The 14,174-nt window shown below is 45.8% G+C and overlaps 1 protein-coding gene across 3 annotated transcripts in view; it reads right to left on the bottom strand.

The window, feature by feature from the left end:
* Window positions 1-14,174, bottom strand: part of HECW1 (HECT, C2 and WW domain containing E3 ubiquitin protein ligase 1) — a 314,499-nt gene that overhangs the window by 83,807 nt on the left and 216,518 nt on the right. For all 3 annotated transcript variants that reach the window (XM_007187728.3, XM_057549480.1, XM_057549481.1), the window contains 3 exons: window positions 9,010-9,152; window positions 6,418-6,539; window positions 4,053-4,238 (listed from right to left, as the gene is read on the bottom strand). In XM_007187728.3, coding sequence (XP_007187790.2) covers window positions 4,053-4,238; window positions 6,418-6,539; window positions 9,010-9,152 — 451 coding nt within the window. The remainder of the gene's footprint in view (window positions 1-4,052; window positions 4,239-6,417; window positions 6,540-9,009; window positions 9,153-14,174) is intronic.

Genomic DNA, 14,174 nt, shown 5'->3' with positions numbered 1-14,174 from the left:
TTTTTCAAATTATCTGCTTTGACCCTCCTTACACCCAACTAGGAACTTAGCACAACTTTCCTTGCCCTGTTCACCAACCCACTTCCTGTTTCCTTATCTTTTTAATTCTGGTCTGTGGATATTGGTCCAGATTGTTCTTATACATGTATTCCATTTTTATTACACATATTTCCCCATATTTTATTGAGCCTTTTCCAATATGTTTTAAAGCATTAAAATCTTAAAGCAATTATTTACACTTATATTTGTGGATTTGATTGATTTTAAATACCCACCACCATAGTTTTTAATGCTATGATTTTCCCATTATTGATTTCCTCTGCTTTATTTGTGAGTCATCTGGAGAATGGTTTTTGGTGTTTTCTTAGGGCAGGCAAAAGAGTAGGGTGAGCTCTGAAATCTTGTACATGAGATTTTTTTCCCTACTGTCTTCACACTTCAATGATAACAATTTTTCTGGAAATAGGATTATTGGGCTACTACCTTTCTCATCAATAACCTGCAGTCATTGCTCTCTGGGTTTCCATAGTTTGGTTTTATGGATGGGAAATTTGAAGCTTGTCTTAATTCTTTTGTAAATAACTTTCACATTATCATGGCTGTATACTGATAAGATTTTTTAAATCTCTAAAGACATTCCAGAGTATGTGTAGATATAGCATTTATTTTAATTAATATTACTGTAACTCAGTGAGTCCAATTAATCTGCCCACCTGAACAGTTTGTTGTAGATCAAAGTTGCATTTTCAATATTTAACAATTTAATATATTTAATATTTACTTATTGCTACTGTATTCTGATTTCTTCTTGAAGAACATCTATAAGTCATTCATCCAACAGAGATTTATTGAGGGCCAACTATGTGCCAGGCACTATTCTAAGCCCTTAGAGGTTTCATCAATGAGTAACACAAAGATCCCTGCTCTCAAGGAGCTTAAAATTCTGCCAGGAGAAACAGACAAAACAGTAAATCAAGTAAATATGTAACTTATATAGCAGAGCACATGGGTAAGGGATCTTGAGGGATCTTGTAATATTAAATTGGTCAATATTAAACTGGTTCTTGCTGAGAAGATGAGATATATATTTTTTCTCTTTTTTGGTTTTTACTTTTTTTTTTCACTTTATGCTTCACTGTTTGCAATCTGGTGCCTTCCCTGTGCTTTGGGGGCTATTTCCATGTTCATATTCTACATTAATGATTTGGTTTTACATAGTGTCAGTTCTGCTCTGTTTTATCCCTATGCTATTACATTTTGTTGTTCCTTGCAATCTTAAAACATTTATTTAGCCCACGTCCTTTTCTTTTCTTGTTTTTAATTGCAATAAGAACACCTAACATGAGTTTTAGTTTCTTACAAAATTTTTTTTAAAATTTACTTATTTATTTATTTTTGGCTGCGTTGGGTCTTCACTGCTGCACGCGAGCTTTCTTTAGTTGTGGCGAGTGGGGGCTACTCTTCGTTGCGGTGTGCAGGCTTCTCATTGTGGTGGCTTCTCTTGTTGCAGTGCACAGGCTCTAGGTGTGTGGGCTTCAGTAGTTGTGGCATGCAGGCCCAGAAGTTGTGGCTCATGGGCTCTAGAGCTCAGGCTCAGTAGTTGTGGCTCACAGGCTTAGTTGCTCCGTGGCATGTGGGATCTTCCCGGACCAGGGCTCGAACCCGTGTCCCCTGCGTTGGCAGGTGGATTCTTAACCACTGTGCCACTAGGGAAGTCCCTGTAACAAATTTTAAAGTGTACAGTACAGTACTGTTAATTATAGGTACCATACTGTATAGCTGATCTCTAGAACTTATTCATGTTGTGTAACAAAAACTCTCTACCCACTGAACAGAAACTCCCCACTTCCTCCTGCTCCCATCCCTTGGCAACCACCATTCTACTCTGTTTCTATGAGCTTGAGCAGATCTCTCGTATAAATGGAATAGTGCAGTCTTTGTCCTCCTGTGACTACCTAATTTCATTTAACATAATGTCGTCCATGTTCATCCATGTTGGAACATGTGTCAGAATCCCCTTCTTTCTTTAAGACTAAATAATACTCCATTGTATGTATACACCACATTTTCTTTATCCATTCATCCATCAACAGACATTTAGGTTGTTTCCATATCTTGGCTATTTGATTAATGCTGCAAAGAACATAGGAGTACGGATATCTCTTTGAGATTTTGATTTCAGTTCTTTTGGATCAATACCCAGAGTGGGATTGCTAGATCCCATGCTGGTTCTGTTTTCTTATGTCTGCTTCCTCTCGGATTGTTTTCTGTGTGTGGCTTCTTTTTGCTCAACAGAAGTCATACGGTCTTGTGCCATTCTGTGTATGATAAGCAGATTATCTTTAAAATATTCATTTCTATTTTCTGAAGAAAATCATATGCTTTTTCTCAAGATAAAGATTCTGTTTCCTTCATGTAGTAGTAGGTCTTCAGAGGTCCCTTCTTATTTTGTTGTTATGCGTTCAGTCCTTAGTGGAGGCCGCCTCCATCTCATGCTTGCCACAGACGGGGTCTCACCTGTCTCACCACCCGAAGCCCCACCACCTCTTGGATGACAATCATCCTCCTCGGCTCAGCCCTGGAGCCAACTTGGGGCTCACATGCAATCTCCACCGATGTTGGGCAAAGGCTGTGTCCACCTTCCTCAGATTTCCAAGACAACAGATGAGTCATATGCCATTCTGTCCTCCTTGTGGGGATGACAGTGCATTCAAAGACACCAAAGAGCTCGGCCCCAGCCCTCCTCTTCCTACACAGTACACACTAAAAGTGAAGGCTGTTGACTCTGAATGTGTCAATAAAGAAAGAAGCAGACTGGCCGAGTGAGGAACGAGAAGATAGTCTAGTGTTCTGGAACCTGCTCTGTTTCTTTTGCATAGAAAGCTATCACCACACCATGAAAATGACCATGTGTCGCTGTCATTCTCCCAGTGGAGGCAACATCCAGTAAACAAGAAAGTCCTGGGGAACAAAATCTGGCTGTGGTGGCTTTCTGCATACACGAGGCACCCCTCGCCCAGTTCGTCCCCGACTACAGAGCTGGTCATAGAGGGTCATTGTACTGACGGACTTGCATTAATTAGTGGACACAATCTTTCCCCCCATACTCCAGAGAGCCCAGGTTCTTAGGCACGATAAAAGGTTTGTGGGGGGATTTCTGGCTCCCGGGGCATGGTGATGTCCCATCAGCCCACTTTGGGGAACCATGGCTTTGCATGTTCACCATCACAGAGGAAAGGAGCTGCGTAATGCAGTTTCCCACTGAGACATGTGTCTGCTGGCAACACTTCTGATTCCTTTGCCACTAAAAGAGGGAGGGATTCTCTCTACCAAAGTTTGTAAAAGATTACATAGGGACAATTCCTTGGTAAGCTGTTTGGCCTTGTCTTATAAGTACACTGAGATGACTGATGGTGATTAAGGAAAAGCATCCTCGCTTTAGCAGACTCAGCTAGGCTTCTAGAGCATCCCTGGGAAAGCCCAGTTTTGGTTAAGGTCACACGAAAGCAAAATGCAAGCCAGTAACATTGCACGGGCCCAATTCACCCGGTCCCTGTTTGCCAGGCTGTTTTAATAACTGAAGCCTTATTAGGGAAATCACAATGAGTAATCTAATAATGTCACTCCCAGTTAGCTAATAACTTCATTCCCTGAGAGCGAGCTGTCTAAGGAGGCAAAACAATAGAAAGGTCATGGAACAGAATCTGGTTTCAGGTTCCAAACCTAAAACCAGTTCCAGATGTCAACTGGGTGTGATACTGTCCCCCCACCGCCAACACCCCACCCCTTCCCCACCCAGAGAACACATAGCAATGTCACAACTTGGTGGAGGTGCTATTGGCGCCAGTGGGCAGAGCCAGGGATGCTTGAAAACATCCCGCACATCACAAGACAGAAACCCAGGTGTGGGTAGTTACTCTTCCTTCCTTCCTGGTGGCCAATGGCATGTCTCAGGCACAGCCTTCCCTGCCCTCCCCCACGCTCCCTCCTCACCGCCTGCTCACCGGTCTTCTCCTTTTGCTGTAAGGACCCCCCACTGCAGTCACGCTCACCTTTCCCTGCTGGTCTGTTTTGATCTCCCAGCCCCGGGGCAATTCCAGCCGAGTGTCCGCAAACATGTTGATGAAATTCACCAAGTCTCGGTTGTGCTGGTAGCGTTCAAAGTTGCGCGCGTCCCGCCGGACTTTGAGGATCATGTGCTTCAAGCAGGTGCTACTGGTGAAGACTCGGTAGGCACTCTGAGAGGGGGTCGGGGGCCGATGGGGAAGGCAGTGGGGATTAGGAGAAACACAGACCAAGCGTACTTTGAGCACCTTAATGGGATGAGATGTGATTGCTACACAGGAATTTACTGTGAGCCTTGGGCATTGGGGGTGGTGTGTGGAGCTCGGAAGTGGAGCTCTTGCTCCAGAAGTAAACGCCTGCCCCCCGTAAACACACACGGACCTCCCCGCGGTCTGGCTCTACCGCTGCTTCAGCATCCTGGACGCTGTCGACCTGCCCTGCATCTCAGAGCTCCCCTCCTCCTTCCTCCCTCCTCCCACCCCAGCAGGGCTCTGCTCTCTCAAGTCTCCCTCTGACTCTCTGAGCATCTCCTCCCTCTCCGTCCGGCTGCCTCCTCTCACTGCACAGGTCCGCCCGTGCTCCATCTTAGCTGTCTGTATAGCAGGGTGTATTAATTAAGGTTCCCTGCGGATTTAGGGCTGACCTTCAGAGGTCTGCCACTCCTTGCTAGGTAAAAGTTGTGTGTGTGTGTGTGTGTGTGTGTGTGTGTGTGTGTGTGTGTGTGTGTAGGGGTTGGGGGATGAGAAGAAGTGAAGAAAGTTTCATGAGTTTCTAATTGTGCCAAATAAGCATTTTATGCTAGCTGGGGCTGGTGTGTGTGTGTGGTTCAAGGAGACACTGCTCGCAGCCAGGGCACGCTGGGGCAGTGGCTCCTTCCGGCTCAGGGCCACCTGGTGCCCAGGGCTGAGGGCGCCACTCCCTGGCATCCTTGTCCCCCTTCGTGACTAACCCCCCCCACACCGCTGGGCGGCTGCTCTGGGTCTAACCACTGGATGTCCCTGAGGCTTCTCAAATATAACCTGCTCAGAACTGGTCCCTCCTCCCCTGCCATAGCCTGCATCACTTAATCAAACTCCTGCTAACTGGGGACATGACCACCTAACTCAGGGGCCCGAAGCAGAGAGGACTCACACTTTCCAGAGTCCTCATCTCCCATCCCCCCCGATCACAGTGGCCCCAAGCGCGACTGAAATATCTCCCGAACAGAGTCATTCTTTCTCTGCTCCCAGCCCCCTTCCGTAGGGCAGCCCTTGATCATCGCCCACTTGGGTGCTTGAACCAGCCTCTGGTCTCAGCCCCCTCAGTCCCTCTCCCACAGTTCTGCCAGAGAAAAGAATTCCTCAAACACTCGATCACGTAACTGATGGTAACGTCTGAGACTGCTGGCTCCTGTCGCCTACTGAGGTAGATCCAGGCTTCTTCCCGTGACGGAGGCAATTACCAGGCAATTTGCTGCTCATCCCTCCACGCCCTCTTCCCACCTCTGCCTGTCACCACACTCCAGTCCCACTGGACCCAGCCCCAGGCGGAGTCCTTCCTCCGGCTGCCTGGAACCCCTGCCCCTCCCACTTTCAACCTTCACGACTGAATTCAGCAGCCGCCTCCCCAGGACCGCTCCCTGTGTTCCCCGAGCCATCTCGTTCCTCCCTGAGGTCAGGCGCTGTCCTGTCACGTTACACTCATCTCTGCAAGTCTGTTGCTCCACAAAATGAGGAGCTTTGGCTCGTCAGGTGTCACCCTAATCTGTCTTTATGACTCCAGCACTTAGATTTGTGCCTGAACTGCAGGAAACATTTGTCGAATGAAAAAAGTAATGACTATAGTAATATAATGTCATTGCTTCCTTGACAATACCAAAAAAAAAAAAAAAAGAAATGAAAAAACTACGTATGTAAAAATCACATCAAATTTACCTTAAGCATGTTCCTTGAAAAACTAATTATAGGAAAAGGAAACCTAGTTATTTATCTATTCTAAAATTTCTTTAATGAAAGTGATTTTATAAAATGATTCAGGCTGAAGGGAATCCATCAACTTCATAATTGAGTTCCTTAAAAATTTTAACAATAATAAAAACGCATCTTTGTTTCCAAATCGCTGTCACTGATATTAACACATCTGAACCTAACAAAAACCCACAGAAGCTACAGCATTTCCAAATCTAGCTTTTCTCCTTTTTGGGAGACTCACAGAGAGCAAAACAGAGCCATCTTTGTTCTTTTCTCTCTTTTTTTTTTTCCTTGCCTTAGTTAAAATGCTATCCTCTTTAATCTATCCAATGACTTTGCAAAGTTGTGTTTCGGGTCTTGCTGGAAGCCAGGCCAGGCCCCTTCTGTGTGTGGGAACACTCACGTAATTGGCGTGCAGTACAGTGAAGAACTCAGGGTTGGTGATGAACTTGACAGCTGGAGACTGCAGCAGCAAGGTGATTTTTTGTGAGTTCACTGGAGAAAGTGACCCGTCTCTCCTCAGATCTGGAAAAAGTGAAGCAAAGCAACTAAAGGCATTGGGAAAAGATCGTTTCAAATAGAGGACTTCTCTCTTGGGGCACCAGCAGCCCACAGGCCTTCACCTGCACAGCTGGAGGGGATTGCTGTTTCGAATAGTGATCCGACCAGGTGTCACAGTGATAGGGCCAGGTGTCCTATCACTCGGTGTCTGTCAGTTCAGAATCATTATTTCCTAGGAGTGTTCCTGCGCAACTTCAGTCAGGATCAAGTCCTTGAATACCTCATCCCTTTTATCCCAATGACTTTTTTCTTACTTTCTTTATAAGTTGCTCACCATAGCTATGATAATTTGTTTGCAGAAAGGACCACAATTCTTCCCCTCCCTGCATCCCCACTGGTATGGAACTTTGCAACCCTGTTGAATCGAGCTGGCCTTGTGCCTTGCTTTAACCAACAGAATTTGCCAGAGGTTCTGAGCCAGGGTTTTGAGAGGCCTGTGGGTCCCCACTTTCTCTCCCTCATCACGAGAACAGTCTGTGCAAGATGAAAAGCCATGGGGAGCGGGGACAAGCCGCCCCGGCTGAGGCTACATCAGGCCAGCCAGCTTGCAGCCAATTCCACAGCTGACCAAGGATGCAGGTGTGAGCCCAGTGGCCTGAGGGACCACCCAGCAGAGCTCAGCTCAAATTGCCCACCTGCAGGACTGAGGGCTAAATGCACGGCTGTGAGCTTAAGCTTTGGATGGCTTGTTATACAGCAAATGCCACCGGATCCAATACCAAACCCAGAAAGAAATTTTCTGTTCCTTTTTCCTCATGTTCCTAATTACTCCATCACTTTACTACATCTCTCTCAGAGATTAATAGAAATTAATAATAGAAATACATAAACTAGTCAGTTTAGTTAGTATATCTGATAAAATGAATAGAATGGAGGCAATTAAAATAGTTGGTGGAAATGTGTACATACATATTTAAAAGAGGGAGTGAGGGGCTTCCCTGGTGGCGCAGTGGTTGAGAATCTGCCTGCCAATGCAGGGGACGCGGGTTCGAGCCCTGGTCTGGGAAGATCCCACATGCCGCGGAGCAACTGGGCCCGCGAGCCACAACTACTGAGCCTGCGCGTCTGGAGCCTGTGCCCCGCAACGGGAGGGGCCGCGATAGTGAGAGGCCCGCGCACCGCGATGAAGAGCGGTCCCTGCACCGCGATGAAGAGTGGCCCCCACTTGCCGTAACTAGAGAAAGCCCTCGCACGAACCGAAGACCCAACACAGCCAAAAATAAAGAAATAAATAAATAAAGTAGCTATTAAAAAAAAAAAAAAATGGTTGCAGGGACTTCTATTAAAAAAAAAAAAAAAAAAAAAAAAAAAGAGGGAGTGAAAATGTCCCCTCTTCTGCTTTTGCAGAGAGAGCTGAGACCTGGCAGTACAGGAAGCACATGGCTGTTTGCTCCGAATGTTCTAGAGCCGTCAATCCGCCATCATTTACCCAGTTCAAAAAGAAACTGGATTATTAGGATGTTACAGTAATAATCTTATGCTATTACAGGTATAAAAAGCAGAAGCCAATCTCTTCAGAGAAAGCAATCTTATGGTTACCAAAGGTGAAAGGAAGGGAGGGGATAAATTAGGAATTGGGGGATTAACATATACACACTACTATATATAAAATAGATAACCAACAAGGACCTACTGTACAGCACAGGGAACTATATACAATATCTTGTAATAGCCTATAATGAAAAAGAGTCTGAAAAAGAATATATATGTATAACCGAATCCCTTTGCTGTACACCTGAAACTAACACAACATGGTAAATCAACTCTACTCCAATTAAAAAAAAGGAGAAGTCAATCTCTTACACCTTTTGAATATTCTCATCTGAGTTCCACTCAGGCAGATTCAAAGAAATGAACATCAGACCCCCTAGTGGATGCTGATGGTATCTGCTAAAAAATGCTCCCAGGCAGCCGTGTGTAATCATAAGCCTGCAGGTTCTCTTTACTCCCAGGTTCCTCCCTCAGGGGGGATTGTATTTTATTCTTTTTTTTAAATTTTTTTTTTTACGATTTCCTATTTTTTTAAAAAACATCTTTATTGGAGTGTAATAGCTTATAATGTTGTGTTAGTTCCTGCTGTGTATTTTATTCTAAATGCAAACAAGTCTTATTCCTATTGTTGTCATGTGGCTCCTTGGAAGCAGACCGTGAATTCTTATTGCTTGTTTTATTTATAAGTGGAAAACATCCTTAGGACACCAACCAATAAATTAACTTAATAAGAAATGATTAAGCCACCAAAAAAAAAAATTGCCTTGATGCACAGGTGCAAGGTCTCTTCACTGTGAATCCACTTTTCCTTTACGTTCCTGGTGGGAAACTTCTGTCTGTTTTACCCTGCTGGTTCCAAGCCTCTTTCTCCCCCCGGACCTCGCCCACGCCCTGCTTTCCTTACCCCATCCGCATCCCAGGAGTCTGGGCCCGTCCTGCATACCTATGCTGGACTGAGAAGATTCAGCCTCTGAGTCACTCCCGCCACCTCCTCCGCCGCCTCCTGCTGGGACTTGCTCACAACTTTGGCTGCCAGAATCTTCTTCAGTCCTCTCTGTAGCAATGGTTCGCTGAATATTTTGGTACCTTTGTGTCAGAAAGTGCAAAGACAGGAGTTAACTTTGGTTTGATGGCTTGTTGAGGGGTAGATGCTCTGAATCAGATAAGTGGGGAAATCACTAAAGAATTGTCCTGGATGTCAAGAAACGTCAGGAAAGAAATGCTCAAAATCCCCACAAGATACCCAAGACAATTAACACTACAAGTATCTCTGGGTGATTTGACTTGTTTTTGTTTTGTGAGCTGTGATGAGTTTCAAGTATGGTGACTTAAAAAAAAATCACCCTGCATTAAATGAAATTAGGCTAAATCTAAAATAATGGTGTGGGAAGGAACTTAAAATATTACAACTAAGATATCAAAGCACCTCTCCCTGATGGTGAGAAGTCTACAAACTAAAATAAAAATTCTACTCATTTGTTTTTATTTAACAGGTAACTGACAGGACTGGCAAGGGGTGTGCAAAGGTTACACGCTAAAAACACACTGGCTGACAAATAAATGCTTTCTGCTTATTTGAAGCCTCCTTTGAATTTTCTTTCCAAGTTGGGGAATCAGTCAGTCAGCTGGCCAGTCAGTTGCCTAACCAGGTGCTTACTAAATATTTACTGACTCTTCCAGTGTGTCTGGCTCTGCGCTGGACTTCCAGACCAAAGAGAAGACTGGAATGCGATCTCGCCCTCTGAACCCTCACGGTCAGGACAGAACAAAGACGGGAAATGCACATAAACTGTGACTCTAGTGAGGTGAACAAGTTGCCCTAGGTGTGTAAGAGGTGTGAACACAGACGAGGAAGCACCCAAGGCACATGCGTTCCGAAGTCAGAGTACGACGTGTCGGGGAGCTTGTAGGGAAGGTACACAGAGGAAATAACATGTGCAAAAGGCTTCAGCTGGGAGAACTCCGAGAAGGTTGGTGGCGGCGTCAGGATGTGTGGGCCTTGCGCAGTGCCAGGGAACCAGCAGGGGTGGCAGGGAGCGCCTAGCAGGTGCCCAGCAGCGGTTGGGATGTTTTTCTCGAGGCCCAGGTTCTCCAACTTGAGCTGCATCAGGATCATCTACAGGGCTTGTGAAAACACAGGCTGCCGAGCTCCATCCCCAGCGTCTCTCTGATTCAGCAGGTCCAGGGATGGGGTGGGCGGAGGCAAGAATGTGCATTTCTGACTAGTTCCCAGGGGATGCAGTTGCTGCCGCTGGTCCAGAGACCAACTTTGAGAACCGCCACTGTAGGGGCTGAGCAGCTGCTGGAAAAGCGAGGCAGGTCCAGTTCTACACTGACCCCCACCTGTGTGTAGGGCACGGGAGGAGAAGACCCTGGAGTCGGGGAGAGCAGCTGAGAACTACGGCATCGCTCCAGGCTGGAGATGCAGAAGCCTGGAACCAGGCAGGGGTGGTGGATCACGCTGGTGTCTGAGGATGCTGCTGGGGGCGGGGAACACCCACATTCTGTGGGGAAACTAAGATCGCCTATATCTGCCCACAAAACACTCACAGAAATTTCCTAAACCTCCCTGCCTAACTCACACTGTGTTTTGTAGGCAGGTGTCCAGCTGTCTCGTTCCTTTTTGCTCTGCTCTGCTTCCTTCACTCTTTGTAGCCCCTCTTCCTCCTCGCTAAATGACCTTGACTTTGCTTGATGTCTCTCAGCCCTACCAGGGCACAGGACAGGAATTCCGCTTCCCTTTTCCTCAAGGCACAGCAGGAATGAGGGAAGCGGTCAAACTGACGAGATCTTTAGTGGCAGAGTTTGTAATAACCTTACATGTAGACTCAACAGAATTTGGGACCTGACTGGGTATGGAGGTTGGAGAAGACAGAGGAGACAACTTTGAAGTTCAAGGCACCTGCTTAGAGCAGGTGGGTGGAGGTGCCGGTACTGATGAAAACCATGTAGGATGGGCAGGTTGGTGGGAAGATTTTAGTGTGGATTTGGACATGTTGACCTGGAGGTCCTTGAGGTCACACAAGTGACAATAGCCAGGGGAGCATTGCTGTATGGGTCTTGTGCTCAGGGAAGTGATGTGGGAGTAGAGGAAGAGGAGGAGGAGAGAGCCTCCAGGGAGCAGCAAATGGTCAGGTCGCCATGTGCGATCCAAGGTGGGGGCATGGGGAACGTATCATTACATGGACAAGGTCTTCCATGGCAGGGATTCTGAAGACTAGCGACCTCTCCTTGACCTTTAGAGAGGAGTTTTGGGGACTCCCCTGGCGGTCCAGTGGTTAGGACTCCACACTTCCACTTCAGGGGGCACAGGTTCGATCCCTGGTCGGGGAACTAAGATCCTGCCTGCCACCCGGCCAAAAAATAAATAAATAAAAAAATAAAAAATAAAGAGGAGTTTTGTTCTCAAGTGTGGTCTCCAGACCACTTGCCAGAGAATCAACTGGGTGATTATGATTATTACAGAAATTGGGGCAAAATTGAAATCTGCATTTCTAACAAGTTCTTCAGGTGGTATTATCTACATCTAGGTTTGAGGCTCTCTGGTGCGGGGCCTTCTTTAAGTTTTATTTTAGCTAAAGAGACTCAGCCACTCCCTCCTGACACCTGGCGGAAGATGGCTCTGCCTGCAGCACTTACTGGGAGGCATTCCTGAGAAGGCCTCTTATGAGAAAATGTGGAAGGGGTAGGAATGAGCAAGGAATCGGAGAGAGAAACGCTTGCTTTTATTTACGCCTCCACACGCCTGTGGCAGGGCGGCTGTGGGGAAGGTGCAGGCTGTCTGTCTGTGATGTTCTTTTTGCTGGAACTCAAGTAATGCAGCCACACGTGGGGTACTCAGTGGGCCAATGAGAAGCCACCTAAGCTTGTGACCTTGACCTGGGGGAGGAATGGGGCCTGCCAAAGACCAAGGAAGCTGCTCTTGGAGGATCCCCTAAGTGGCTCAAGGCAGGCTGCCTTTTCCAAAAGTGGGTCAACAATATTTTCAGTCCACAGCTTCTTCCAGACCCTGACTACTCTCCTATTAAGAGGTGCAATCAATGTTCCCTCCCCTTGAACCTGGGAAGGTCTTGTGGCTACCTGGACTAACAGACAATAATGAAAGTGACAGCTTGTGATGGAACACAGAGGCCACGCTGTGAGGAAGCCCAGGCGACGTGGAAAGTCCACGTGGAAGTGCTCTGGTTGACAATCACAGCTGAGATCCCAGCCAACAGCTGGCATCAACCTCCAGATACGCGAGTCTCCAGCCCAGCCACCCTCTGACTGCAACCATGAGGTACCCAGAGAAGGGCCTCACTGAACCCAGTCAACCATGAGAACCATGAGAGAGGATGATACTCATGATGATAATGGTGATGATAATCAGTTATTGTTGTTTTAAGTCACTAAGTTTGGGGTGGTTTGTTACTCAGCAACAGACGCCTGGAAAGGGCTTTGACAAACCTCACACTGTAGCCTCTCTTTTACTTCCCAAATTGCAGTGATCACTGAAGAGAATTTTAACGAGTAAATATAACCTTATTTGATGGAAATGTCAGCAATTTCACAAACTGCTTCACATGTCCTCATTTGGACCTGGTTTATCTCACGCCTTACTAAGTCAACAGCCTCAAATCCCAGGTGCCAGACCCAACCCCTGGCCTTTGCTGAAGTCAGGACAGTCTTGGGGAAGCAGGACACACAGCAGTTGGTGAAGGATCACCCAGCAAGGGCGGGGCTGCAGCCTCAGAGGCTCTCTTTGCTCTAAAGATGAGAGAGGGGGTCAGAGAGTTGGTTCTCTTCTATTTCATCAAAACTTATCCTTCAATGTCCCCCCTCACACTTTATTTTTTTGCAGAAAAAGGTTAAGTATTTATATTATATAGGGTTTATGGAAATTGGTAAGGAAGTCAGCTGGAATGTCTAATTTGCAAATGGACACACAGAGGAACACACACAAAACCAAACCAGAAATAAAGAAACCTTCCAAAACCAAACCGAACCAAACAAAAACCAAACAAACAAAGCCTATAGGAACAGACAGTTCTCATGGGAGGAGCTAAAATTGGTAAAAGAAAAGCTCATGGAAACAGAAGACCTTCCCTCCAAGAAGTGAAACGTAAGACGCACCAAAACACTAGGAGAATCACTGAAGTCAGCAAAAACCCACCAAAAGATGAGATGGAAGGCAAAGTATTGTTGCTAGCAAAGTAAACCCGTAGAAACACACTTTAGAAAACATTCAAGCATTGATATCAAATACCAAAACCACGCAGATCTCTCTTGGCCTACTCTTTGGGGAATATAACCCTAAAGAAACACTCTAAGACAATCCTAATATTTTACATACCCTTGGGCCTTATCCAAAATAGTGATAAAAAGCAATAAGTGAAACATCCAACAATATGGCAAATTAACTAAATTACATCTGTTCATTGGAATACCATCATTTAAGTGATAATCTTAAGACTATGTAGCAATATGAAAATGCTTTTAATGTAGGAAGTGAAAAATGAATATAAAGCTATATTATCATTATAGCTATATAAGGACTGTGCATATGAAATTTGAAGATAGTTAATTTTTTTAAAAAAGCTAATCCTTCGGGCAGTAGGATTATAAGACTTTTTTTTTTTCTTATTTAAAACTTGCATTTCTCAATAGTATAATAATTTTCTCCAAATAAGTAAAACATCAAACTTGAGTTGATGATTTAAAATGAGACTATGTATTTATATTTTCGGTTTGCTCAATAAATATTTGCGAAGGAGGTAGAGTTAGTCCGTTCAGGATATTCTGAACGTGTAGGAATGAACTCGGGAAATGGTCTTGTACTGAGTCCTGGTAAACTCTGGCCCCATCCAGGCACTGGGAGGAGGGACACAGAAGAATGAGAAAGAAGGTAAGGACAGTTACCAGTGGCAGGTATGATGGGCCATCAGTCATGGGGCTGCAGAGGAGGCGGCCCCTGGCTCTGTGCGGAGAGCTCTGGGGAGGTTCCAGGGACCATGTGACATTCGGGTTGGGCTTTTGCAGGATGGAGATGAGTGCAAGGTGGAAGGCACGCAATGAGGGACTTTCCTGCAGTGGAAGCATGTGGCAAAGCCACAAAGGCCATTTTGGGGG

This window comes from Balaenoptera acutorostrata, chromosome 7 (genome assembly GCF_949987535.1).
Source record: "Balaenoptera acutorostrata chromosome 7, mBalAcu1.1, whole genome shotgun sequence".
In the NCBI taxonomy this organism is placed as follows: domain Eukaryota; kingdom Metazoa; phylum Chordata; class Mammalia; order Artiodactyla; family Balaenopteridae; genus Balaenoptera; species Balaenoptera acutorostrata.
The sequence above is the reverse complement of the archived record's forward strand: the minus strand, read 5'-3'. Positions and strand labels throughout refer to the sequence as shown.